The sequence below is a fragment of the Grus americana genome, chromosome 2 (assembly GCF_028858705.1).
Source record: "Grus americana isolate bGruAme1 chromosome 2, bGruAme1.mat, whole genome shotgun sequence".
In the NCBI taxonomy this organism is placed as follows: domain Eukaryota; kingdom Metazoa; phylum Chordata; class Aves; order Gruiformes; family Gruidae; genus Grus; species Grus americana.
The window spans coordinates 113,884,206-113,908,984 of record NC_072853.1 but is presented as its reverse complement, the minus strand read 5'-3'; the positions used below and the strand labels follow the sequence as shown (position 1 = coordinate 113,908,984).

Below are 24,779 nucleotides of genomic sequence, written 5' to 3'. Positions count from 1 at the left end.
CCAGTGTGACTTAAATAGCTGTTTACTTAATCTCTGATATTTAAGCGCTGACCAGTGAGCTTCTGCTACTTGGATTTTCAATATAGTATCGAAAGAGATCACATTTGATTTTTAAACTTAAAAAAAAAATTGATCAAGCAGTCAGAAATAAATGAGAAATCACATCATTGCAGGGAGTGTGGTTTTGGAGGGAGGAGATCATCATCCAACTAGTAATACCTGGAAATGTTACAGTTGCGGAGATCAAGCAATCCCTTGCCTTGCACGGGATGTATCGTATTCTAGCATTTGCAAAGATGAGTAACAAGATGCGTAGATTTTGTGGGTGCTCAAAATGCATGCAACGTGAGAATCTGGGCAGCAGTCCTGCACGCAAAGGACAGCCAAGGATGAGCTGTGCATGCAAGATTGTATACACATGAGTTGACATTGAAGGTGCAGAATCCCTAGCAACAGGCTAAAGAGCCTGTGTTGGATCCAAAGCAGAGACGTGGACTATTAGTGACAAAAGCAGTATTATTTGTATTTGTCTTCATATACCTTAAACAAGCCTACTTGTCTCAAATTTTAATAAAAGTTTGCTTTCTGAAAACATGATGTAAAACTTAGAAATCACCTTTGATGGCTGCTAGATATCCTCTCAGTTCTCTCTGGAGCCTGGAACCCTCTGCCTAGAAAAGAAAAAAAAAAACAAAAAAAGGCAAGGAAGTGAAAACACATTTCAGTTATGCTATTGAAAACACATTTCAGGTTTATTTTATGCCTTAAAACATGGATACAGTATGTCAAGCTTAACAAAAAGAATAGCGTCATACATTGCAAGCACACACAGGTTCATAGAAAAAAGGTGGCCTGGCCAAGATGCTATGCATAGTGTGCTCTCTAGGCTAAAATTTCTGGGTTTATCAGTCATCTGCACAAGGAAGAATTCCAGCCAAAGACAGGCATACTTTATGGCCAAGGTCCAGTTCAAGTCAGCCTGGCCAATGTCCTAACCTGAAACACAAAGAAGTATAATCAAGGACAGTGCACCTCCACTTGAAACCACTCAAATGAGGCCAGTCTAGACTTGCAGAAAATCCGTACCTTCACATAAACAGCTTACTACTTTTGCAAACAGTTTTCAAAGAATTTTAACATTTTAATATTTTGCAAGCAAATAACTACTAAAAAACAATAGCATTAGTTATTTTGTTTAGTTTGGCTATGGCATCTTGCAGTCTGCTGTGAAATCTCAACTGTTTCTTTGGCAAATACATCAAATTGATCCTACTTTACCTGATACCAACAGCCTTTGAAAAAGTCAGACAAAATCAGTTGCTTTACTTTATCTCTGACTGTATCACAGGTTGGACTTCCCAGCTTCTAGGATTTGCAATAAAATCTGTGCTACACTGTAGCACATACTTCATTGTTAAAAAGCTGTTCTCCAGGACACCTTCAATAGCCTGAAGATTCTGGAAACACTCTACGCTTATCAGTTCCCAATATCCTTCAAATAATTTATTTAAGCAGTTGGAAACTATAGGAATATCAGCTTGAAGTCACATCTTGTCACATACAGCTACACCATATGGAAAAATCAGCTGCAAAATATGACTGACTGCTTTGGAGCTTTTCTCATATTTTTTGTGTGAAAGTTAGACCCCAACAGGTTGCATGTGTGAACACTTTAGAAGCCAGAGTCTCAACTAGTATAAGCTGTTATAACTTCACTTAAGTCAAAGGACTTCGGATGTCAGTAAAGGATCTGTCATCAGCAACAGTGATACTCAGAGCCTTCAGACACAGAGGATCATAAGAAACTCAGGTTGAAAGGGACCATATGGATCTTAGAATCCATCTACCTGCAGCTACATTAAATCTGAATAGTGGTTCTCAAAAAATACTGACCTTCCTAGCCGCTACATCTGCCAAACTCACTTGCCTCTCCCAGCTCCCTGCAGGGAACCGAAGGCCTTTAGAACTGGATCAAAAAAACCCCCAAATTTCAATACACTGTAAGAAGAGAACAACTGTTTTAAGATCCTGGAAATATTAAAGAATTTAGAAGGTGAAAATGTCTGAGTGGACTTAGAAAGCAGACTGAATTCACTTTATGGATTCAACAAACAGAAGGTTGCTTTTACACTAACTTGATCTGAAGCAAAACTCCTTTTTGAACCTAAATCCATTAATCAACTAAATTCTGAGCATGGGAATAGAACCACCAGGGTGGTATCTGAGAAGCTGCTAAGCAACAGTAAGAGCACAGCAGCACCCAGACCATCAATTTGTCTCTGGTTTGAGATCATATTTGATACTCCAAGGAAAAGCAAACCCCTCCCTTGCTTTGGGATCAAATCTGCATATCAAAGCAGGGGCCAGACAGGCACAGATTGAGTAATCCATGGATTAATCCTCAGGCTTAATTACTCACAAAACAATGGAAAGTTCTGAAAGTAGTGGTAGCTTGATGTTGTGTCCCTTAAGAAAATACATACATGTACATCTTCATACTGCTTAGTAAAAAGTACCACCCTAACGCATCATAACAACACATTTTATTGTCCTACATAACATGGTAGCATCCTAACACACTTCAGAAGGTGACTTTTTTCTACTTCTTTCTTTGCTAGAATGGGAGGTAAAGAGATGAAAGAAGTTGTTGGCTTTCCATGGAGAAAGGCATTAAGTGAACAACATTGCCACCGAGGAAAGGAGCTTGAACCCAGGGGCAAGATTTCTCACTCTCGGATCTGAAGAGGAGTATCTGTAAACATGTGGCAGAAAGAGGAGGGAAGTTCCTCTTTTGTGCATGCCAGTCTCCTCCTGAGAGGATCCCTGGTACTCTGAGAAGTCACATGAAGGTATAGAAGTTATCTTTCCAATTCATATCTTCTCTGTCCTGGGTGCTAATATAGCCTCTTAGCTTGCAGTGAAAATAGGAAGTAGATACTCACAGCAACTCAACTCTTCATCACAGTCCAGCCAAACAGGTGCCCATTTGGTAACAGATTTTAGTTATTAAAGAATTTCTGATGTTTCAGAAGCAGCAAACTGCAGCTGGAAGGCTCAGAACCCCGTTAGCTGTTCTTATGTCCAGTAAAAGGCCTATATTTACTCATACATGTGCCATTTTGTCACTAAGACTAACTAGCACGCCACAAATGGCATGTCAGAGACATGCATTGCTCAAACACTGTTTATAACCATGCTGTTGTGTAGTTTTAGTACTGGTACACTAAACCACTGAGAGATCTTTCGTGGCTGGTTAGCCTCGTTGAGTCATCAGCAACCACTGCTCAGGAAAACGTATCAGAAAAAGTCAAAGCAGTAAAGCACGATGCAGTATTTTGCCATATGTGCTGTTATGAATTCTGACAATTCATTCAAAAGAATAATTTTAAAACAAATCTCCCTCAGTCTAGGTTAGTAACAGGTCACAAGCCACCGAAGTATGTAAGCAGCAGAGAGGCATATGACTCTTCCTTCATTAGCAAATGTACAACACGTAACATTAAAGCACCCATGGGCAAGGGCCAGCTCCCATTGAATTTGAGAGCAAATCTCTCAGTTCCAATGGCAACAGAATTAGACCTTTCTGTAAAAAAACAGAAATAAAAATTTGCATCAGAAGTTTTCAGCCCTGTGAAATGTGCAAAACACGCCTCTGGTCTACACATTTTGCTATAGTAAACTCACTATTAGTGAGGGTAGATATCCTTTTTTCATCTAACAGACTAATTAATATTCACAGGGTGAAAAAAATGTATTGCTGGCTCTGCAAACCTTGCAAACCATGACATAGTGATTTTAAAAAGCACTGTTTGAAAAACTGCCACATATTTAGTATTTCCCCACTTTTTCTCCTTTCTGGTCTATTACATGAAAATATCTGGTGACTCTGAAACCTCTGCTCCAAGTATCTTCATTAAAGCCTTCAATTTTGTTAATTGAGATGCAGTTTCTTGAAGAGAATGAAAAGTAGGTGTCATTTTGCAGATGATGTGCTCTTCTGAAATGAGATTTCCCAAGAGAGCACTGATGCTTCCTTTATCATTTCGTAATTTCTTTTATTTGTTCTACATGAGGCAGCAAAATGAGTCAGAGTTTCATAATATACAAGAAAACTCCAGAGAGAAATCTCAACAGCATACTTAATAGCAAACCTCACAAACAGGTTGTTTGATAACAGCAAGTATGTTCTCACCAGACCTCAGCACCAGAAATCAGTGGTCTTAGCTCACCTGGTCAAATTCAACATAAAGTTACCAGAAATCCGTCAAGCAATCCTGTTAAACTACGCATAAGAAGCAAGGCAGGTATGCTGACCACCCAAAACAACATCCCTCACTAGGAAAATCAACACACATCTCCACTGCGATGTCTCAAACAACTAGTTGCTCTGAACACTGTAGCATATAGTCAGTGCCACCATCAGCTCCTCTTTTCTACTCTCTGGTCTTATTACATGGTCAGTATTGTGAAGCCAGTAAAGACATGTGCACCCAGTGAGATATGGAGGCTCAGTGTTTCAGGATCTTGTCATCTACAGCCACAGGTCTTGCACACATTTACAGCAGCATTAAGTCTTTTCAGTACAACAGATTCCTGTGGATGGTTAGTTTTGTTTCTTTCTTTAGAGAATAGAATTTAAATATACCTTAGCACTGGAATTAAGACAAAAAGAGCCATAGCACTGTTGGCTGTAAGACTGATGAGACCTATAAAAACTTAATGACTAAAGCCATAAAAAACATGGTTTGTGTCTTACCAGCTTTTGCTTCCTGATGCATTAGAAAAATCATTGCTTCTATTCAGAAATTAAAGGCCACCTTGCCTCCACAAAAGCTGGAATTGGACGACCTATTTGCTAGGCATCATTTATTCACAGCTTTCCAGGCAGAACAGAAGAGTGTGATTTTTTTCCTATCATGTCACACAGAGGATGTAAACACAATATATCTTTACATGAAAGGTCAGCACAGCATGTGCTTGATACCAAAAACAAATTAATGACTCCATGTTAGCGAGAGTCAAGAGCACTGTCAATGCTGAACCTGGAGCATAGTTAGTTAATAACCTGCCCCATAGATAACCAGATAATTATTAATGCAGCTCTGAGTCTAATACTGGAATTTTCTCATTCCATCACTAAGACATCTGGGAAATGGCTCAAAAGAAAGCATTTTCTGTATCGTCTGGAAGATTACCTTTATTGTAATGTGCAGTTATTAGCCACAATGTAAAGCAGCACTGTCTCTCTGTTCACAAATACTTTAGGTAGTATTTACTGGCAGTTCTTTTAGGGAACTCAGAAGTATGAATGCAAATGACTATTCACAAAATAAGAAGCTATTGGGATAAATCCATAATTCAGTATAAAATATATCTACATACCAGCATACCCTATTTTACCATTTCTCAGTCCCATTATAGTTCCTAGAACTGACTCCCAAATTTTTGAATCTTTTTCTTAAAGAAATACATTTCTTCTTTTCTCTTTCTACAAGCTGTAAGAGACTTGGGTTTTGAATTATTTGTCCAGTGCATCACTTGAAAAAAGTTGGGTTTGCAACCTTCTCTGGAAACACAGACATTTTTGGCATCCCAGCATCTACCAGGACAGCACCAGATTTGCGGTCCAACCACTGAGGTGGCTCAAGAGTAAGAATTTCATTGTTCTAGTTATTAAGTAACATGATGAGTTGAAGTAAACTGCATCAAATCAAACATGCTCCTCAGACAAGGTGGACTAATCCAAAAAGTATGAACTCTAAAGGTAAGAGCCACCAAGCTCTGCCCCGTGTTAGTAGTGACTCCCAGTAGCCAGGTAGGCAAGCTCTGTGCTTGCAGTGATGCTCAGCCAACTAACTCTTTTACTGAACCAGCGGTCCCTGTTTCAGATGAGGACTGAACATAAAATACTTTGCACCCTCCTTAAATGAAATTCCAACCTTCTTGCCTCACAACTAAACCTCTCCCTCCCCAAGCTAGGATCCTTCATACCTATTAAATCTTCCTACAAGCATATTTATGTCCTCAAAGCAGAGCCCAGACTATTGGCTTTCATGAAAATTTGAGGTGTGCAAATAGAGCAAATGCAGAGTCTACAAGTTTGTGGCTAAAAATAATCTATACACATTAAACGTCAAGCTACACTTTCCGAACATGTACTTGGCCTCTGTTTATGCGCATAGCTGCATATCCATAACTATATTCTTAAATAACATACGTAAGCTATACATTAACAGGTCTGGTAGAAAACTGTCCAGAAATATTTGTTGTGAACTGGATCACATTCAGTCCATGTGTTAAATCCCAAAGCTGGGCTATGTCAACTATCCCCAGGGCTGGTTATCCCAAAGGGCTCCTGAAGAAACATATACCAGTCTGCTGTAAAAATAGTCAGAAATAACTTGATCATTCAACTGCGCTGCCTGGGAGAAAACAATTAGCACGGTTACTAAAGCTGCAGAGGCATAATAGTTCATATCCAAGGGGCAATCAAAATCAGCCCAGTGTGACAATGGTTTAGGCTTTAGATTTGGAGCAATCAATAGGCAGAATGAAAAAATCAAAACATCGGATCAGCTACTCTCTCCTTTGAAGTGAGGAATTAGTTGGAATGGATCTGGGCTGTTCCTCCAGAGATAGTTTTGCAGCATAAAGCAGAGGACCTCACCTTCTCGGATATCCTGCCTAACTGGAAATTAATGAGGTCAAGATGAGATTTAATAGAACGCTATGCCTCTTGTCTTGGGAAAAACGGTCCCTCAGACATAAAGTATTTATTAAACATACATTTCAGGATGAAATGGTAAATCAGCAGAGAAACGTCTCCCATAGTCCCCAAAACACGTTGCACATTTTATTGCTTGTATTTGGCTTGGCGGTCATCCAGTACCTGAAGTACACTTTGGGACCGACCCTGAAAAGATGCCTGTCAGATGCAGTCCCCCTGAACGCACTTTGCAAACAGTTCTTGGCTCATGGAAAAAAACTTCCTCCCGCTAGTCCAGATTGTGTTTTCCTGTGTCCAGCTTACTTCACAGCATCTATCAGGGACAGCATTTGGCATCACCTTTGTTTAGCAAGGGAGTCTCCTATGGACAGAGCTGTATTGAACCAACAATATGTTCCAACTTAACAAGTATCAAGTATCTCCTGCAGTTTAGTATGGGATTCCACAGACAACCAAGGAAATCTGCGTATCAGCTAAGGGGAAACAGTGCTTCCCAGTCAGAGTAATTTTAAGCTCACACTTTTTGTTTATTGCCTGGATTTGTTTCTCAGTCTCAAGCCCATGCACAAGATCAGTAAAATGAGGGGTCCAAGGGGAGGACATAAGGTAGGTTTAAAGATGGTCAGGTGTGTCGTGGTTTAGCCCCAGCTGGTAGCTGAGCACCACGCAGCCGCTCGCTCAACCACCCCACCCCCTCCGCCAGTGGGATGGGGAGGAGAATGGGAAGGAAAAGACAAAACCTCATGGGTTGGAATAAGGACAGTTTACTGGGATAGCAAAGGGAGACGGGGAAAAAAAAAAAAAACCGCAAACAACAGTACTTAACAGAATATACAAAACTGGTGATACACAATGCAGTTTCTCACCCAATGACCGTACAACTCAGACCGCACACTCAGACCCATCCCAAAGCCAGACCGTCCCTGAGGCATGCATCCTGGAGCCATACCGCCCCTCTCCAACTAGCCCCCCCTTCAGTGGGATATATAATAATTCCTGTGTGTCACAATCTGGCACTGGATGACCTTCCAGGGGCAGGGTTCAGCTGCCAAAACATGTGTCTGTTGCTGCTGGAGATGCCATGGGGTGCTCAAGAGGACCATTGAGCCAGCAAGCATGACACAGGACTGTGGGCAGAGCCACGGGCCCACACATTGCCTGGAGCAACCGCTGGGACACAGATGGGACACTGTAAGGCATGTCTAGTGCCTATGTGTAGGTGGTGAATCCTATCTTTGGTATCTTAGGTCATAAATTGTAAGAAATCAGTGGCATATCTGACGCAAAAAGAGCACTTCAATGAATGCTAATTGTTCCACTCAACAACTTAAATCAACATCGTCCCATAGCTGTGAGGCAGCTAAGTGTGTTGGCGTGAAACGAAGACCTGGCCACGCTAAAACTTTTCAGGATCCCTAATAATTACACCCAAGGAGCAGCTCTTACTGTGAGGCACCCATTAAGTAAAGCAGTCCACAGAAGCACGTTCTGCTCACTCAACAGCAAAAAAAAAAAAAATCTTTATCACCTAATTCTATAAACTAGCAACAACAGCACTTGACATTTTACTTTATTCTGACATGTCATGGACAGCTCCTTTTGTAGTAGCAACTAGTATATCTCTGTATGTACCTATACAAAACATAATGGTTTTAAACATTAAAATATATTTTAATGGTAGTCTGTAAAATAAAAGAAGTCTTGTAACTACATATGGAAAAATAATGAGAGGTAAATATGCATAGACATGAAAGAGAATATTGATCTCTTACAAAAATAAAGCAAGCACTGTGAGTCATTAAGATGTACTTGGGGATAAGGGAATTGCTACTTTACTTCCTGTCAAAAAAAGAAAGTGTAAGATGCAGTTGCTTGAACAACAGAATTGAGATGAAATTTCAGGTAAAATCCTGAGGGACTTGATATTTTCATAGTGGAGAGAAATGTGCAGGAATTGTCTTCTTTTTTTTTTTCCTCTCTCTGAACTCCAGAGTTGATTAAGAGGCTGAACACATCCACAATTAGCCGTGCAGAGCGCCATGTCTAAGCCTCAAGAAATTTCTTGCAATACACTAAAAATCTGTGTCATATGAGTTTATATATGTTTTGTTTGTTCCACAAGTTTGATTTTGAGTGGCAATTTGCAGTTTACAACTTAAGTGGAAGGTGAATAACAGCTGTATTCGCTGTTAAAAATCAAAGTGTTTTTACTGTTGGTTTCAGCTGCAGCATCTTACTGCTTCTAATAGGGAAAGTCCTGGGGCTCTGCAAAGCCACTGTGCTCTGTTCTCTCCAGACCTGGGATGATTCAGTTTCTCCATGGTGATTCATCTGGGTAATTCAACTCTGGGTTGTCAAGTCCAGAAGGGGCTCTTATCCAGCTGTATTCAGAAAGAGACGGGAACAGATCACTGGGGAGATTAAATGAGCTTTTCCTACAGATAGGTCTGCTGGACATACCCTTACACAGAGCCTTCTGCTGAGTTCGGTACATACCCACCATCTAATCTGCTACTCAGGCAAGGAATAGCATGTTAAGATTTCAGTTTTTCAATTACCTGTTTTCTGGGTACTGAGCACTACGCTCTTTCCTTTCCCTGAGCTGATCTCGGAGTCCTCATTTACTATCTTTAGAGACTATTAATAAAAAGATCATTCTATCCATACGACCAGTTGACCTCCCAAGTGTTGCAGGCTCAATAAGGTAGGGAAACAAGAAAAATAGTCCATTTTCATAGCTTTGAGCTTACCAGGATTCCCTGAGCCTGCATGGCAGCAGCTGCTACAAACAACTTACAGACACAGAACTGAAGTGACAGCCTTCCTCAAAACCAAATCTAAGTAGATGAGATGGCCAGAAAACAGCTAAATCACTGCTAAATGAGACCATAAGAAATAAAGTTTGGATATCCTCTCTAACTGCCTCTGCCATAGAAAGGCCCGGTTAGGTCAACAAACAACATGGAGACAAATAATCCTGGAGGGAACTGCAAAAGATAGGACAGCCTCTAACAGACTTGCAAGCCACCTCAATGGCCCATATCAACAGTTCGGTGGACCTCAGCACAAGGATTAATCACACAGACTGCCTTTTATTCTTTACTACCTAGAATTTCATTTTTCTTTTTCTAAAAGCTCTAGAGTCGTAGAGATAATCTTGAAAGCAGGAATGTAAACCAAGAAGAAATGGCTGCCTGAGTTCACAGAAGATAGCAGTTCTGCAAAGTATTAATCAGTAAGAGTGATAATTCAGATGCACATTGTAATGCTTTGTATCTTTGAATTGTTAGTATATTGTAGATCAAAGCATGGACAAAACTAAGAAAATTTAAGCAATTTATATGCTTCTTACTGGTGAAGATGGCAGAAAGAGTACTTTTGCAGCACTTTTTCCCTTTGTACTCGAAAGAACTGCGCACAACAGAACTCTTTGAGAGCGAGCCCAGCAGGGCACAGTAAGCATGTGTGATTAGTTTAATAAATATGCAGCGTTTCTCATTTGGTGTGCCCGTGGACCTGGGCTAATCTGCATGTGCCCCTCAAGAAAGTGGTAGCACTTCCCTCTGCACTCACTCTTCCCTATCCAATTCCTCCCCTGGCCCCAAAGTCACATTCGCATCTGGATGTAGCATCACGCAGTTCTTGCAGAGTCCTTCACTGTTTATTACTGCTTCTCCGTACATCAAAGGAGGAGGAAATAAAAAGGCAGAAATGCTAAGATCCTCTTTAGCCCTCAGCAAGACTTTCAGCTGAAAATCACCATTATGGAAAATTCTTGGTTAAGGACAGAAAAACCAAATGCGAGACATACATAATTTTGCTTAAAAAGAATATTTTTTCTCTTTCGTATCTCTTTTTTGATTTCACTCAGAATTTTTAGCTAAAAAAAATCTCACAAAACTCTGTTTCTTCATGGGGATGCTCCAGCTGCTCCTCCTGCACCCAATAACCACCTCATAGATGCATCTTATTTCTAGTAACACAGTTAGTAGCTGTGCAAACAGCTGGGATATTGACAGCAAGGATAAGCAGCAACATAAGGACAATCAAGAAAAAAGAAATGCTCTGTTGATATCCCAGCATACTCAGAAAAGAGGAAAGGGAAGAAAAGGGAAAATACAACATCTCTGCAGAGTGTCAAAGCTTCTGAGTGCTTCTTCAGGCCTATTAACTCCCACCATCTTCCTGACATCAAGAAATTTGAGGGAAGAACTACCCTCCTCTGAGAAACAGGTTCTTTTACTTCCCATCATTGTCATCTTTGGAGAAGAGCAAAGATCTACACAACAGGCCAGCTGTGAAACCTCTCTCCATTCTACGTTTTCTTAGAGGAAAATAAAGTGACCATAAGATGCAAAAGAGTTAATAAGCATCCCAGCAGCCAGGATGCAGGGTTTGTGTTTACACAGAAAGGACAGAAGTGCACGTGGTAGATAGGACTGATTCAGGGCAGAAATTGCAAACATTGACATAAGCCAATTTTTTACATGGTGTAAAACGCGTGGGAGTAGTTCTCTCACCCTCCAGTGTCTTTCTATATGAGCTCTAAATGATAGCTCACAAAGACAACAGATACCTCAGTTCACACTTATATAACAAGATTATTTTCTTGGTGGCATTAATGCAGCTCATAGTAGGCATTAATTTGTACTAGAAAGCTACTATATAATTAACTGCAATTAATCACCTCAGAGCCAAAAATTCTGTCCAACAAAACAAGGAGTAATTGAGGTTAGTTTTTAGGTTTGCATTGGGAGTAGATTATAAACTCTTCAGGGTACCTTTGTTTTCACGTCTTGTGTTTACAACACAAAGAGCAACTGAGCCCTGGTCCCCAGCAGTGCTTCATCAGCACTGCCACCACAACCCCCTGAACCAACAGGCAGTGGAACAACACAAAACAGTCTGAAACTATTCATCCATTCACTTTGTATGAAACCAGTATTATTATATAGCACTGATGAAAACAATCCACAAAATGAAACCAAGGAAATACATCTCTCCTTTTTAAGGAGGCAACTACAAAGCTGTGTTTACAGATTCACAAATTGGTAGGGATTGGAAAGGACCTCTAGAGATCATTGAGTCCAACCTCCCTGCTAGAGCAGCATCACCTAGAGCATGTGCACAGGATGGTGTCCGGGCGGGTTTTGAATATCTCCAGAGAAGGAGACTCCACTACCTCTCTGGACAGCCTGTTCCAGTGCTCGGTCACCCTCAAAGTGAAGAAGGTTTTTCCTCATATGCAGATGGGACTTCCTGGGTTCCAGATTGTGCCCATTGCCCCTTGTCCTGTCACTGGGCACCAACGAGAAGAGTCTGGCCCCTTCCTCTAGGCATCCACCCTTTAGATATTTATAAGCATGAATTAGATCCCCTCTCAGTCTTCTCTTCTCCAGGCTAAACAGACCCAGCTCTCTCAGCCTTTCCTCATATGAGAGATGCTCCAGTCCCCTAATCATCTTTGTAGCCCTCCGCTGGACTCCCTCCAGCAGTTCCCTGTCTTTCTTGAACTGGGGCACCCAGAACTGGACACAATATTCCAGATGTGGCCTCACCAGGGCAGAGTAGACGGGGAGGATAACCCCCCTCAACCTGCTGGCCACGCTCTTCTTAATGCACCCCAGGATACCGTTGGCCGCCTTGGCCACAAGGGCACATTGTTGGCTCATGGAGAACTTCTTGTCCACCAGGACTCCCAGATCCTTCTCCGAAATGCTGCATCCCAGCAGTTCAACCCCTAACCTGTACTGGTGAATGGGGTTATTCCTCCCTACGGCCAGGACCCTACACCTGCCCTTGTTGAATTTCATTTGGTTCCTCTCTGCCCAGCTCTCTAGCCTGTCCAGGTCTCGCTGAATGGCAGCACAGTCCTCCGGTGTGTCGGCCACTCCTCCCAGCTTAGTATCATCAGCAAATCTGCTGAGGGTACACTCTGTCCCCTCATCCAGGTCATTGATGAATATGTTGAATAGGACTGGACCAAGCACTGACCCCTGGGGCATATCACTAGATACAGGCCTCAAGAAATTTAGTCAGGCTTATGTTCTGCTTTCAGTTATGCTGTTGAAAATGTGCTGTCTCTCTGCTGATCCCAAGCGGTTCGAGCATGATGGTGTTATATATGATTACAATATGTCCTTGTATTATGATCACATCTCTTAGCCCTCTGCATGCACAAACTCAACTGTTCTTTCCATTTGAAAATAGAACAAGATCTTACACCCTTCCCAAAATATTTCTTTTTACCTGTTACCCTGTAACATCATCTTCTAAACCGGCAAGTTCAAAGGCACTGCATTTTTCTTAAGACACAATTAAAGAAATTGGAAAAGTAACTGACCTCTTGCCGTTTGAAATTTTGAACGTATTCTTCAAACTGTTCATCTTTTGTTTCATCTGCTTTTCCTAGTTTTTGAAGTACCTATATTGAAAAGAAAAAGGAATAACTTAATATTTATTTCACAAAGCAAAAACGCTGCTACTTTCAACACTTCTGTTCTTGCAGTTAAACTTAAATAGCATTTTATTTTTGTGGGTGTTGCATGCATTACCGTTTCCGAAGTTCACACGGGAAACCATTTTGTCAAAATAAAAAAGTACAAAAGCGGGAGCATGGTGTGTGTATGGAAATACACTTCAAAGTATGGAGCCCTTGGGGGGTATGTGGGTTTTTTTAATGAAGCAACATTTCTTTTAGCAAAGAATCCCAGGGTTTCAAAGCAAGAAGAATGAGGGAAATTGCTGGCACTGCAAGTTCTCCTCCCATTCAGACAGAGAAAGAAAAAAAATAGTGACATTTCATTAGTTTTTTTCTTCTGTTTATGGCTCATTGCTTCAAACGGAATTAACATTTTCCTTATCTGCATGATTTTCAACATCAAGTCATACACTGAGAATAAAGAACTAACTGTAAGACTGCATGAGAAACTGTTACAGCTGATGCTTATTCAAAACTTCTATTGTGTTCACATTTGCTCCCCTCATTAATTCAGCAGTGGATTGTCATCCACTAGATAATAAATATACTGCAATATGTCAGCAATAAGGGCTATTCATGTGATAGCAATCTCAAAAGTAATTTGACACAGCTACACTTTATGCTGTATTTAATACAATAAATGCATTCTATTATTAAATCCCAGCACTATCCATTCATTTTAATATTGAAGACTTATACGTAGCTGCAAATAGGCTTCACCCTTTTTGTCAAGCAATCCCCAAATCTTTTAAGAGCACTGTATGTGGGATGAACCATCTCACACAGTGGCATTAGGAATGCTCTCTCATGACAGAGTGTCCAAACTTCCCAGTTTCGCAAGAAAAAACAAAAACAAATTTTAAAAAAGAGTGCCAGAAAACAGAAACAGTAGCAATTAGCTGATACTATAAACAAACATATAAACATCCCCCTCCTATTCTTCTCACAACAGTCCTGGCATGTTCTCTCTCCAACCGCCTGCCTCTCCCAACCCCAGCCAGCCCCACACCATAAAACCAGGCTTCACAAAGATGGGGCGAGCATTGCCATGGTGAAAAACGCGGAGCGAGATGATCATGAAGGTGATATGATGCTGCTACCTGCGGACCTGGCATGTGGAACTTCAAGGAAGTTTTGACATATTTACAGCAGAAAGACAGAAAGAATGACATCAGAGAGGAAAAAATGACAAAAGACTAGCCTTTTGCTGCCTAAAGCTATATTTTAGCTTTTTATTCCCCTGGCTTATTTGGGCATTCTGGGTTGCTTTTAAGCCTGCTGACTACTTCCAAAGACCTTATATGCTTTCATCACCAATCTCTTAATAAAATATTTAAAACTATCACGGATGGTTTTACAGAGGAATCATTTAATTTAACATTTCGACTCATCACAGGCCTTCACATTGCTCCATGTCACCAATGAGCCAAACAGTCTGCCCCCAACTGCGACACGACTTTGATCCATGCCAGGGAGCTCTCTGAAAATCCAACATTTCCTTTTCAAAGAGGTGGCTGCCAGGTAAGTGTACTGAACATGATCACCCTATCCAAAAAAGAAATAGGCAAAAAGCAACCCCATTTCATATAATTAGACTAAATCATCTTCCAGTAAGTCTTCTCTTAAAATGCCATAAGAAGACAAAAAAAAGTATCAAAGGCAACACAAAAATTGAAACCGCTGCTTTATTTTTTCTTGATTTAACGGTGATCTCCAAACATGATACTGTATGAGTTGCTTAATCCCCTGAATTATATTAAGGATCTAAAATGAATATCAATGTTGATCCAGCATGTTGCTAAGAATATATGAACTAAATAATTAAGTCCAGTTAGCACTGAGAATGAAGTTAAATTTGATCTGATGGTAAAATGGTACACCTAGATGCTGTTGAGTGAATACATGTATAGATGAATTGTCTGGCAATGCAGTACTGAGATAAAATAAATGACAGATTCTACACAAACACATAAAATTTGAGTAACGACATCAAGTGTGTCTGATATAATTCATAAATGTCATCAGGAGTACATGTCTAGATACAAAATGCAAGAATATTTCCATTTGGGGGATGATGCATCTTCAGTAACACTTTTGGAAGACAAAAAACTAAACAGCTCCCCTTTAAAGTTATCCAAGTACCTTCATTTACCAAATAATACATTTCAGTTCTATGAGGATCTGAAGTATTAGGAAGAAAAAGTCAGTAATTTGCTGATCTTGAATTAAAATGATCAATTGTACAATGACTATGAAGTGAATGTTGTTAAGTGTCTGCAACATACCAAAGAAAGGAAACCAATATAATAGAAAAAATTACAGATGAACTTGAGTAAGCTTGATTACATTGAAAACTCATGTCTTGTGGCAAGGCTGACAGTGTTATAAAAGCTACTGAGACTACTACCTTGACAGGCCTACGCATTCTCCCCTAAAAAAGTTTCCAAGACTATGGCAATTCAAAGAAAGAAGAAAAAGAAAAGAAAAAAACCCACCACTTTGGTTCTCTGAAGTAAATTGTGGCCTCCCAGGCCTCAAGAGCAGCTCAGCTCCCTGCACAGAGCAGCAGCAGCAGGGTGGACAGGAGTGCACAGTAACCTCATCAGACATCCCAACATGCATCATCCCTAGTCATGCATGTGTGCAAAGGAATTGTTATTATTGTAGGTGGGAAAACTGAGTCATTGGGTAAACAAGGCAGGTTTTGTTTGGGTTTTTTTTCAGTTTTTTTCCCCTAAGAATTTCCATTTGAGAATACTAGAGTAAGTTTCTGACTAAACAGAGCAAAAGATCAACATTCTTTGGCTTTCATGCTAATAAGTTAGGCAGTTGAGCACTTTAGGGAAGAAAACAACCCAGTATTTAACACTTTCTTTTTTAGGGTGAAAGTCTTGGGTTTCCAAACAAGCTGGTTTTTGGCCTAGCCAGAATTCATACCAAATTTAACATTATTAGGATTTTGTAAAGTAAGTAGATCAGCAACCAGAACATACCCAGTAAGTATAAATTACCATTTTATCACAGAGTTAAGATACACATCTGAAATAGCACAGTGTATTGCCCAATTTCAATTCTGCTACGAATATTTTGATCCAAACATAGCTCCCATGCAACACGCTCAACTGCTTCACTCTTCCAAGAGGCTGACTGAATTTAATACTTTCCATGCTATACAGCCTATACACTTTCCAAGAATTCAGGCTTGCCTTTGTACTGCTGCTGCTATTCCACCATTGCGTTCCTGCAGAAACAACAGCTTACAGTGACAAATGTTTGCCCAAGCCTCTGTTCTCATTAATATCTGCTGGAGAATTGTGGAAAAGTAATCCCTTTGTCATTGACAGACTCTCAAAAGCCTGAAAACCTGTTTAAAACAGCACACTGAGCATTCTACTGAGAAGGCTATGGAAAACGCAGAAGGACACTACAATAAAGCTCTTTGCTGATAAGCAATTGCTTCATGTGGTGCTGGTTTATCGCAGAACCACTCCAGGCATCCCAAGGACTACAGCTGGCCACCAGGCAGAGACGGGAGCTGTGTCAAGAAGGGTGATGATGTGGCCTGGTTTTGGAGTCCCAAGAAGATCCACTGGTGTGTAAAACAAAGAGATGACAATTTAATAAAACATGCTTTAAATCATTAAGGAGCAAATAATGACCCTCCCACCCAGAACACAGGTGACTTTTCTTTAAAGACAGAATTGCTGTGGAGATGGCCAATAAATTTACAAGAGTTCAACTGGACATAGAAGGAAACAGAAGACTTGCAAGAAACACCTATGTCCTCACCCTCCTCTGACTACTCTCTCTTCTTCCTCATCTTCAGCAGAATCTGCACTCCAGATTGTTTCCATTACTGATCTTAAGAAACGACTAAACTTAGCTCAGGTTTCCAGATCAACATTAGGTGATCTGTAGTTACGAGCCCTTGTTTCTGTGCACACTTGCAGTACTAATGATATAGAGAACTCCTGAGCATTCAGTAAATTACCGTCAATCTTCATTGTCATGTAATGTATCTTACATCTCTATTACTGTACTTGTTCCCCAGCCTCCCATTTAGATCTTCTCTTAAACAGGGCAAAACAATCCTCATTTGCCCACCATTTACAGTTGAATTTCATTGCTCAAGTTTGACACACTGGATCATATATTAGGAGAAAAACCATCACGGTAAACAGCAATTTGGGAACGTACCATTTAGTGGAAGACTGCAACTCCACAACTGCTATACTAATATATGACAGAGGCAATTCCTGCTGTACAGGGTCACAAAGCAAAAGAGAAGTTCTACCCTGAACTGCATTAATGCATGAAATATGGCCAAAGCAATGGAGGAGGGCAGCTGCTAGGTACCACGCACTCTCTGGTATGGAAAAGCATGAAAATGACTCTACAGGTCACACTAATTGACCATATAATCTATCAGCCTTTCTCCACCCCCTCCTCAAGAAGATGCCTAGGGAAAATACATGACAAGTGTGCAGTAACGCTCCTGCAGAACCCGCTCCCAACCCCTAAAAAACTGCATTTCAATGAATTCCTGACATGGTCTCTTTACATTTTATAGCCCTGATGGATTTTTCTTATTGATGGATTGTCCTGCTGTTTGTGAAGCTCTGGTAAGGTATTTGCTGTTTCAAGAAGCATGAAGGTTCACTTTTCTCATGGCTGCTTTTGTTAATTTTTTTGTCAGCTTTTGCTTGCTGGTGCTTTGAGTATTGTAAAATACCATGATGCATGGGAGCAGTTTGCTAACAAATGAGAATAGTACTGAATAATATCCAGACAAGCATAAAATACTATAATAAGGCATGTTCCCTTAATCAAAATTGAAAGAGGGAAATGTTGCCTTTCTGCACAGCCTAAATGACAAATGTGAACATTATGCTATGAGAGATGATTATAATAACCTTTGTGCAAATTACAGAATCCAATTGTACATCATTGCTAGATGATGTAAAAATGTTCTAGAGAGATCCACAAAATAAACAAGATTATGATTCCTCTCAGAATGAAGCCACAGACTTCTACATTAGTCCTTGGTCATTTGGTTAAAACCAGAAAGTACTTTACAGAGAGTACTGACTTGCACAACACAGGGCACCACAATGACAGACCGTTCCTCACCCTTGCCTTGAAACATCCAGCAAATTTGTTCTACTGGAAGCAGGCACCCTTGTAAAATTTAACATAATAGTAGCTGGCTATTGTTCTCTGTAAGTGAGATCCTAAGAGATCTAGTAGTAAAGCTTAGCTGGGCAGTAGGAATTTAAGGAGACTGAAGGATGAGCTTTGGTGTTCACAAGGTCTTGCTTTGCTGTTCAGAAGGGATGGGATACTGACAGCCATGACAATGTACTGCTAGGGACTTCTGCTTGTCTGTGGGGACCTTCGCAGGGTTTAATGCTATGGGGCTCTCCCACATGGTAAGGTGGCTCATCAGACACTCTCTGCATGTAATCCGAAAGGTGCTTATCCCCAGTGGATGTGAAAGCCTGGCACAGCTTCAAAGAATTGTCACGTACTTCAAAAAATAAACTACAGAGAGGCACACCCTTAGACCAGCTTTCCTCAGTCAGCTCTGTATAACTAGCCTATATAATAGAGGACAGCATCCAGGTAGATATGCCGGAATGGTGCGTGGCAGGTGATTTTCATGGGATGTAGCTTAAAGAGGAAAACAAAATGGAAAGAAACAAGAAACAACATAGACCAAGCTTAGATGTAGAGAAAAAAAAGAGAAAGAAGAAAAAGTGAGAAATCAAAGAAAGAAGTAAGAGGGAGAAAAGCCATTAGGAGAGAACAGGGACCAAGCCAAAAACAAAGAATCAAGGTTGAGAAACAGTGAGTTTGATTAATTTGCTTTCCCATAGGCATCTCAGATGGTACAGGATGTCTCAAACATCTCTGTGCAGGTGGCAAACATGACACAGGACCTAGGAAGTGTCTTCTGGAATAGCAGCTTGAGGCGAGGCAGGATACAACTCAAGCAGCCTATGTGTAGGCAGCTGAATAGAGCTATTAATATCATAGCAACATCTACAATCCTCAAACTTTTGAGTGTTCTTTTTCTTCACAAAATCTCTTAATGCAATAACGGTTCCTTCCTTGCTCACTTTACCATTAGAGAAACAAGGCACAGGAAAGGTAAGTAACCTCTATGTCAAGTTCAGAGGAAGTTAATCACAAGCAGGGTACAAAATCTGATTATTCTAGACCAGCATCTTAACCTCTGGTCTCTCCTCCTGTGAAAATCCTCCTGATTCACAGTACAGAAATCTACTGTGTTCAGATTATCTGCATCAGAGCTATACAGAAGAGGAAGGGTGAACAAAAAGGCATCTTAAAGAACTGGAAAGACAATCTGTTTGCCCTTCTCTGGCTATTGTTACTCTCACACTTCTTGAAAAGATTGATTACTTCTTTTGGTTGAGCAAGAGCTAAATTTAACTGCCTGCACAATTAACAATAATATCCTTGGCTGAATTTCTGTGTCCTTTACTGTATCCCAAATAAATAAGCTACTCTGCTGAATTAATCAAAAATCCCATCAGTTGCTGTTGCTTCTGCCTATACTTAAGTTACTCATCTAGCTGAAAAGTACCTGGATATCTTTCCAGTAGTGAGCAGAGCATCTCAAACTTGTAGAAACTGGCTATGCATCCAGGCTCACTTAGACTCTCCTCATCACTTTATTTCCCTCTTTCTTACCAGTTCCTCCACTTTCCTACTCCCCTTTGGTTTGTCCTATACACTTTCTGTTGAGCAGACACTTTCCTTAATACTGCTCCCTCCAAAAAATAACAACAATTGAAGAAATACATTATTCACTGTCCTGATAATGTTTCATTCTGTTCATGTGACAACTTCATTTACCCGATCTCCTATTCACTTTTGTTGCTACTTGGCCTGCAAGCTTTTCAAAGGAGAGATCATCTGATCCTTTATCCATGTACAGCACCGAAGTGTAGGGGACCATAATCTTGATTTGTTTGAAGACCCTACCAAAAAGCCATGATTAATAATAATTTCTCTTCTGATGTTTACATTCACCCAGTGACCAGCCAGCTCTTTTCATAGAATCATAGAATGGTTTGGGTTGGAAGGGACCTCAAAGATCATCTAGTTCCAAACCCCCTGCTGCAGGCAGGGACACCCTCCACTAGACCACGTTGCCCAAAGCCTCATCCAGCCTGGCCTTAAACACTACCAGGGATGGGGCATCCACAACCTCTCTGGGCAACCTGTTCCAGTGCCTCACCACCCCCACAGTAAAGAATTTCTTTCTAACATCTAATCTAAATTGACCCTCCTTCAGCTTGAACCCATTACCCCTTGTCCTGTCACTACATTCCCTCATAAACAGTCCCTCCCCATCTTTCCTGCAGGCCCTCCTCAGGTACTGGAAGGCCACAATTAGATCTCCCCAGAGCCTTCTCTTCTCCAGGCTGAACAACCCCAACTCTCTCAGCCTGTCCTCACAGGAGAGGTGCTCCAGCCCTCTGATCAGCTTCGTGGCCCTCCTCTGGACTCGCTCCAACAGCTCCATGTCTCTCCTGTACTGGGGCCCCCAGAGCTGGACGCAGTACTCCAGGTGGGGTCTCACAAGAGCCGAGTAGAGGGGCAGGATCACCTCCCTTGACCTGCTGGTCACACCTCTTTTGATGTGGCTCAGGACACGGTTGGCTTTCTGGGCTGCAAGCGCACACTGCCGGCTCATGTTGAGCTTCTCATCAATCAATACCCCCAAGTCCTTCTCCTTGGGGCTGCTTTCAATCCATTCCTCGCCCAGCCTGTAGTTGTGCTTAGGACTGCACTGACCCACGTGCAGGACCTTGCACTTGGCCTTGTTGAACTTCATGCGGTTCGCACGGGCCCACCTCTCCAGCCTGTCAAGGTCCCTCTGGATGGCATCCTTTCCCTCCAGCATGTCAACTACACCACACAGCTTGGTGTCGTCAGCAAACTCGCTGAGGGTGCACTCAACAGTACTTTTGCTGTTTACTTGATACTCCTAGTCCTTACAAACTAGGGAAAAAAGGCTAAAGCAGCCACTTGAAAAACTTTTTTCACCATATTTTCAATGCATAAGAAGTTGCATAGAACTAACTGTAACATCATTACCATTCACAAAATTAGATTTGGATAATGTGTTGGGTTTGTGTGGCAACGTTTTGGTAGCAGGGGGGCTACAGGGGTGGCTTCTGTGAGAAGCTGCTAGAAGCTCCCCCTGTGTCTGATAGAGCCAATGCCAGCTGGCTCCAAGACGGACCCACCACTGGCCAAGGCCAAGCCAATCAGCGCCTCTGTGATAACATATTTAAGAAGAAGAAAAACACTTAGAGAGAGAGAGCTTTTGCAGCCAGAGAGAGGAGTGAGAAGATGTAAGAAACTCTGCAGACACCAAGGTCAGTGCAGAAGGAGGGGCAGGAGGTGCTCCAGGCGCTGGAGCAGAGATCCCCCTGCAGCCTGTGGTGAAGACCATGGTGAAGCAGGCTGTCCCCCTGCAGCCCATGGAGGAAGGATGAGGGGGTGTAGAGATTCCACCTGCAGCCCGTGGAGGACCCCATGCTGGAGCAGGTGGAGGCACCTGAAGGAGGCTGTGGCCTGTGGGAAGCCCACACTGGAGGAATCTCCTGGCAGGACCAGTGGAGAGAGGAGCCCACGCCAGGGCAGGTTTGCTGGCAGGACTTGTGACCCTGTGGGGGACCCACGCTGGAGCAGTTTGCTCCTGAAGGTCTGCACCCCGTGAGAGGGACTCCATGCTGGAGCAGGGGAACGATGAGAGGAGTCCTCCCCCGAGGATGAAGAAGCAGCAGAAACACTGTGTGATGAACTGACCGTAACCCCCATTCCCTGTCCCCCTGTGCCGCTGAGGGGGGGGAAGGTTGAAGCCGGGAGTGAAGTTGAGCCCGGGAAGATGGGAGGGGTGGGGGGAGGTGTGTTGAGAGTTGATTTTATTTCTCATTCCTCTACTCTGTTTTGCTTGGTAATAAATTAGATGAATTCCCTCTCTAAGTTTGGTCTGTTTTGCTCGTGACAACAATTAGTGAGTGATCTCTCCCTGTCCTTATCTGGACCCACAAGCTTTTCGTTGTACTTTTTCTCCCCTGTTTAGTGAATGAGGGGAGTGAGAGAGCGGCTCCGGTGGGCACCTGGCCTCCAGCCAGGGTCAACCCACCACAGTCTTTTTTTGCGCCCAACGTGGGGCGCCACAAAGGGCTGACGTGGTTTAGCCCCAGCCGGCAGCTGGGTGCCACGCGCCGCTCGCTCACCCCTCCCCCCGGCAGGCTGGGGAGGAGAACGGAGAAACAACGGCAAAGCCTCGAGGGTTGGGGTAAGGGCAGGTTACTGGGACGGCAAGGGAGAGGGGAACAACCAACAACAGTACTGATAACAGATATTCACAATGGGTGATAACAAAGAACAATTTACCGATCCGACGAGCGACCGGACACTCCACCCGTCCCGGAGCCACGCCGAACCCGCCCCTGCCCGACTTTTATGGTGAGCATGACGTCACATGGTATGGAATGGCCCCCGGCCAGCTTGGCTCACCTGTCCTGGCTCTTTGTGAAATTAACTCTGTCCTTGCCAGAACCAGGACATATAAAAAAAGGAGTAAATTGCCTATATAGAACTTTTTTCAAAAGTGACTTCGGAGATCTTGTAAACAGAACATTAAAGTCAACTACAAAGACACTTAGCACAAAAGTATTTTAAGAGGGAAGCAGCCACAATGCAATAAACAAATCTGTCTCCTGTACAGGAGGGCCACTAAAGCTCATCCTTGCACAAGGAACCTAATATAATTTATCCTACCAGAGTCCTCAGCAGTGATACCTGACAGGCAATCTGTTATCTCTAAATTAAGCAAGTTTTTCCTGAGCCAAGAAGAGAGATATCAAATACAAAATTATAATTTATCTGTGGCTACCATAGTTTCACTTTCTTAATCAAACATTTAAATTCTACCTGGAAAAAGACAACTTTGTCCTTTACAGACTGTCTCTCTGGATTTATCACAGCAAGTATGTGATGTTCTTCCTGTCTGCTGGGACTCAAGTAAGAAATAATGAAGCAAAAAGCTTTTCAGTCACAAGGCCAAAATCAGGATCACATTCAGTATGACAGACCTCAAATTTGAAATGCACATGCATTCTCCTACCATCTAGTTCCACAGGGTATATATAGCAGATTCTTGTTTACTTTATTTAGCTCTGATGGTATGCTTTCAAGTGGATCAAAGAACTTAAGGAAACCAGGCTTTCACTTTAAGTAGTGATGGTCTTCAGGCTATTTCCTCTTATATTCACATTGCGGTACCTGATTATCTGTACTCAGTTCCAAGATGCAGTGACAATATTTCCTACTGGTCTTGATTAAATTCAAACTGAACCCATTTATAATAAAAGAAATGGGTTTTGGCACTAAGTAGATAAAGAGTGTAGTGGTAAAATATAATGTTCCCGCAATAGAACAATATGAAGGTGGTAAGTCTCATTTGATAGCATTATAGGTTACTTCTCATCACAAAAAGGCAGACAAAAGGTAATTTACAACTGAAAGTAATTTCTTCAACCTGGAGAAAGAACCAGATAAAAGTTTTAATAAAATAAATATAAGAATTGCTGGGGAGAAAAAAAAAACTTATTTAAAAGAGATATTTCAATTTGATATAATACATTTTTCTAATGGTTGCCTGTGAGATTATAATTCACATCCTTAGACCTGGAAGTGTTTAAGACCAGGTTGGATAAGGCTTCGGGCAACCTGGTCTAGTAGCGGGTGTCCCTGCCCATGGCATGGGGGTTGGAACTAGATGATCTTTGAGGTCCCTTCCAACCCAAACAATTCTGTGATTCTATGACCTGAAATTACAGTTACATCAATAACCATGCAGAGATGATGACAAACGGAGAAAAGAGTTCAGCCATTCCTGACATGGGCAATTAACAGAGCTCGCACATTTCTCATTGCACGTCCTCAAAGAGTTAAAAGGTGAATTTACTTTCCTTCCACTTCACCATTACATCTACAAGACAGGCTACTAGTGTTTTTGTGTCTTATCAGTTTGGCTTCTAAATTAATCCATATGCTCAAAGTAGCGATACAGATGCCTAATCTTGACTGCCTCCTCCAGTCTGAGCTGTGACATTTCCACAGATACTTCTATTTGAGAAAGGTGTTGGCTGCAGCTAGAAAGAGACACCCACATTTGGTCCAGCACACACAGAAGTGCAGATGCTGTCCAATCTGAGGCTCCTTCACATCCAGCAAGGATGGGATTTCTCTCTGCGGACTCAGGGCAATATTCATTACAGGACTGATAGCGGAGCCCTGATGAAACAAACCCAAAAGTTTCCAGCATGGTTTGATGGCTTGCCAACAGAATATTTCACCACCTGTTAAGATAGTCTCATGTCATGCCACACATAGCAACGCAGAACATGAAGATAACTTTGTCTAGTACTTTGCAAAACATTTTCCAGATTGATGTTCATCTGTGGAGGAATTTATTGTTTCTTCATAGATCATGAATATATTACACACTAAATATCAGTGATG

The 24,779-nt window shown here is 41.7% G+C and overlaps 1 protein-coding gene across 2 annotated transcripts in view; it reads right to left on the bottom strand.

Moving 5' to 3' along the window:
• Nucleotides 1–24,779, bottom strand: part of AMPH (amphiphysin) — a 124,973-nt gene that overhangs the window by 53,745 nt on the left and 46,449 nt on the right. For both annotated transcript variants that reach the window (XM_054817976.1, XM_054817977.1), the window contains exons 2-3: nucleotides 13,071–13,151; nucleotides 617–671 (exon numbers count right to left, since the gene is read on the bottom strand). In XM_054817976.1, the coding sequence (XP_054673951.1) occupies nucleotides 617–671; nucleotides 13,071–13,151 (136 nt within the window). The remainder of the gene's footprint in view (nucleotides 1–616; nucleotides 672–13,070; nucleotides 13,152–24,779) is intronic.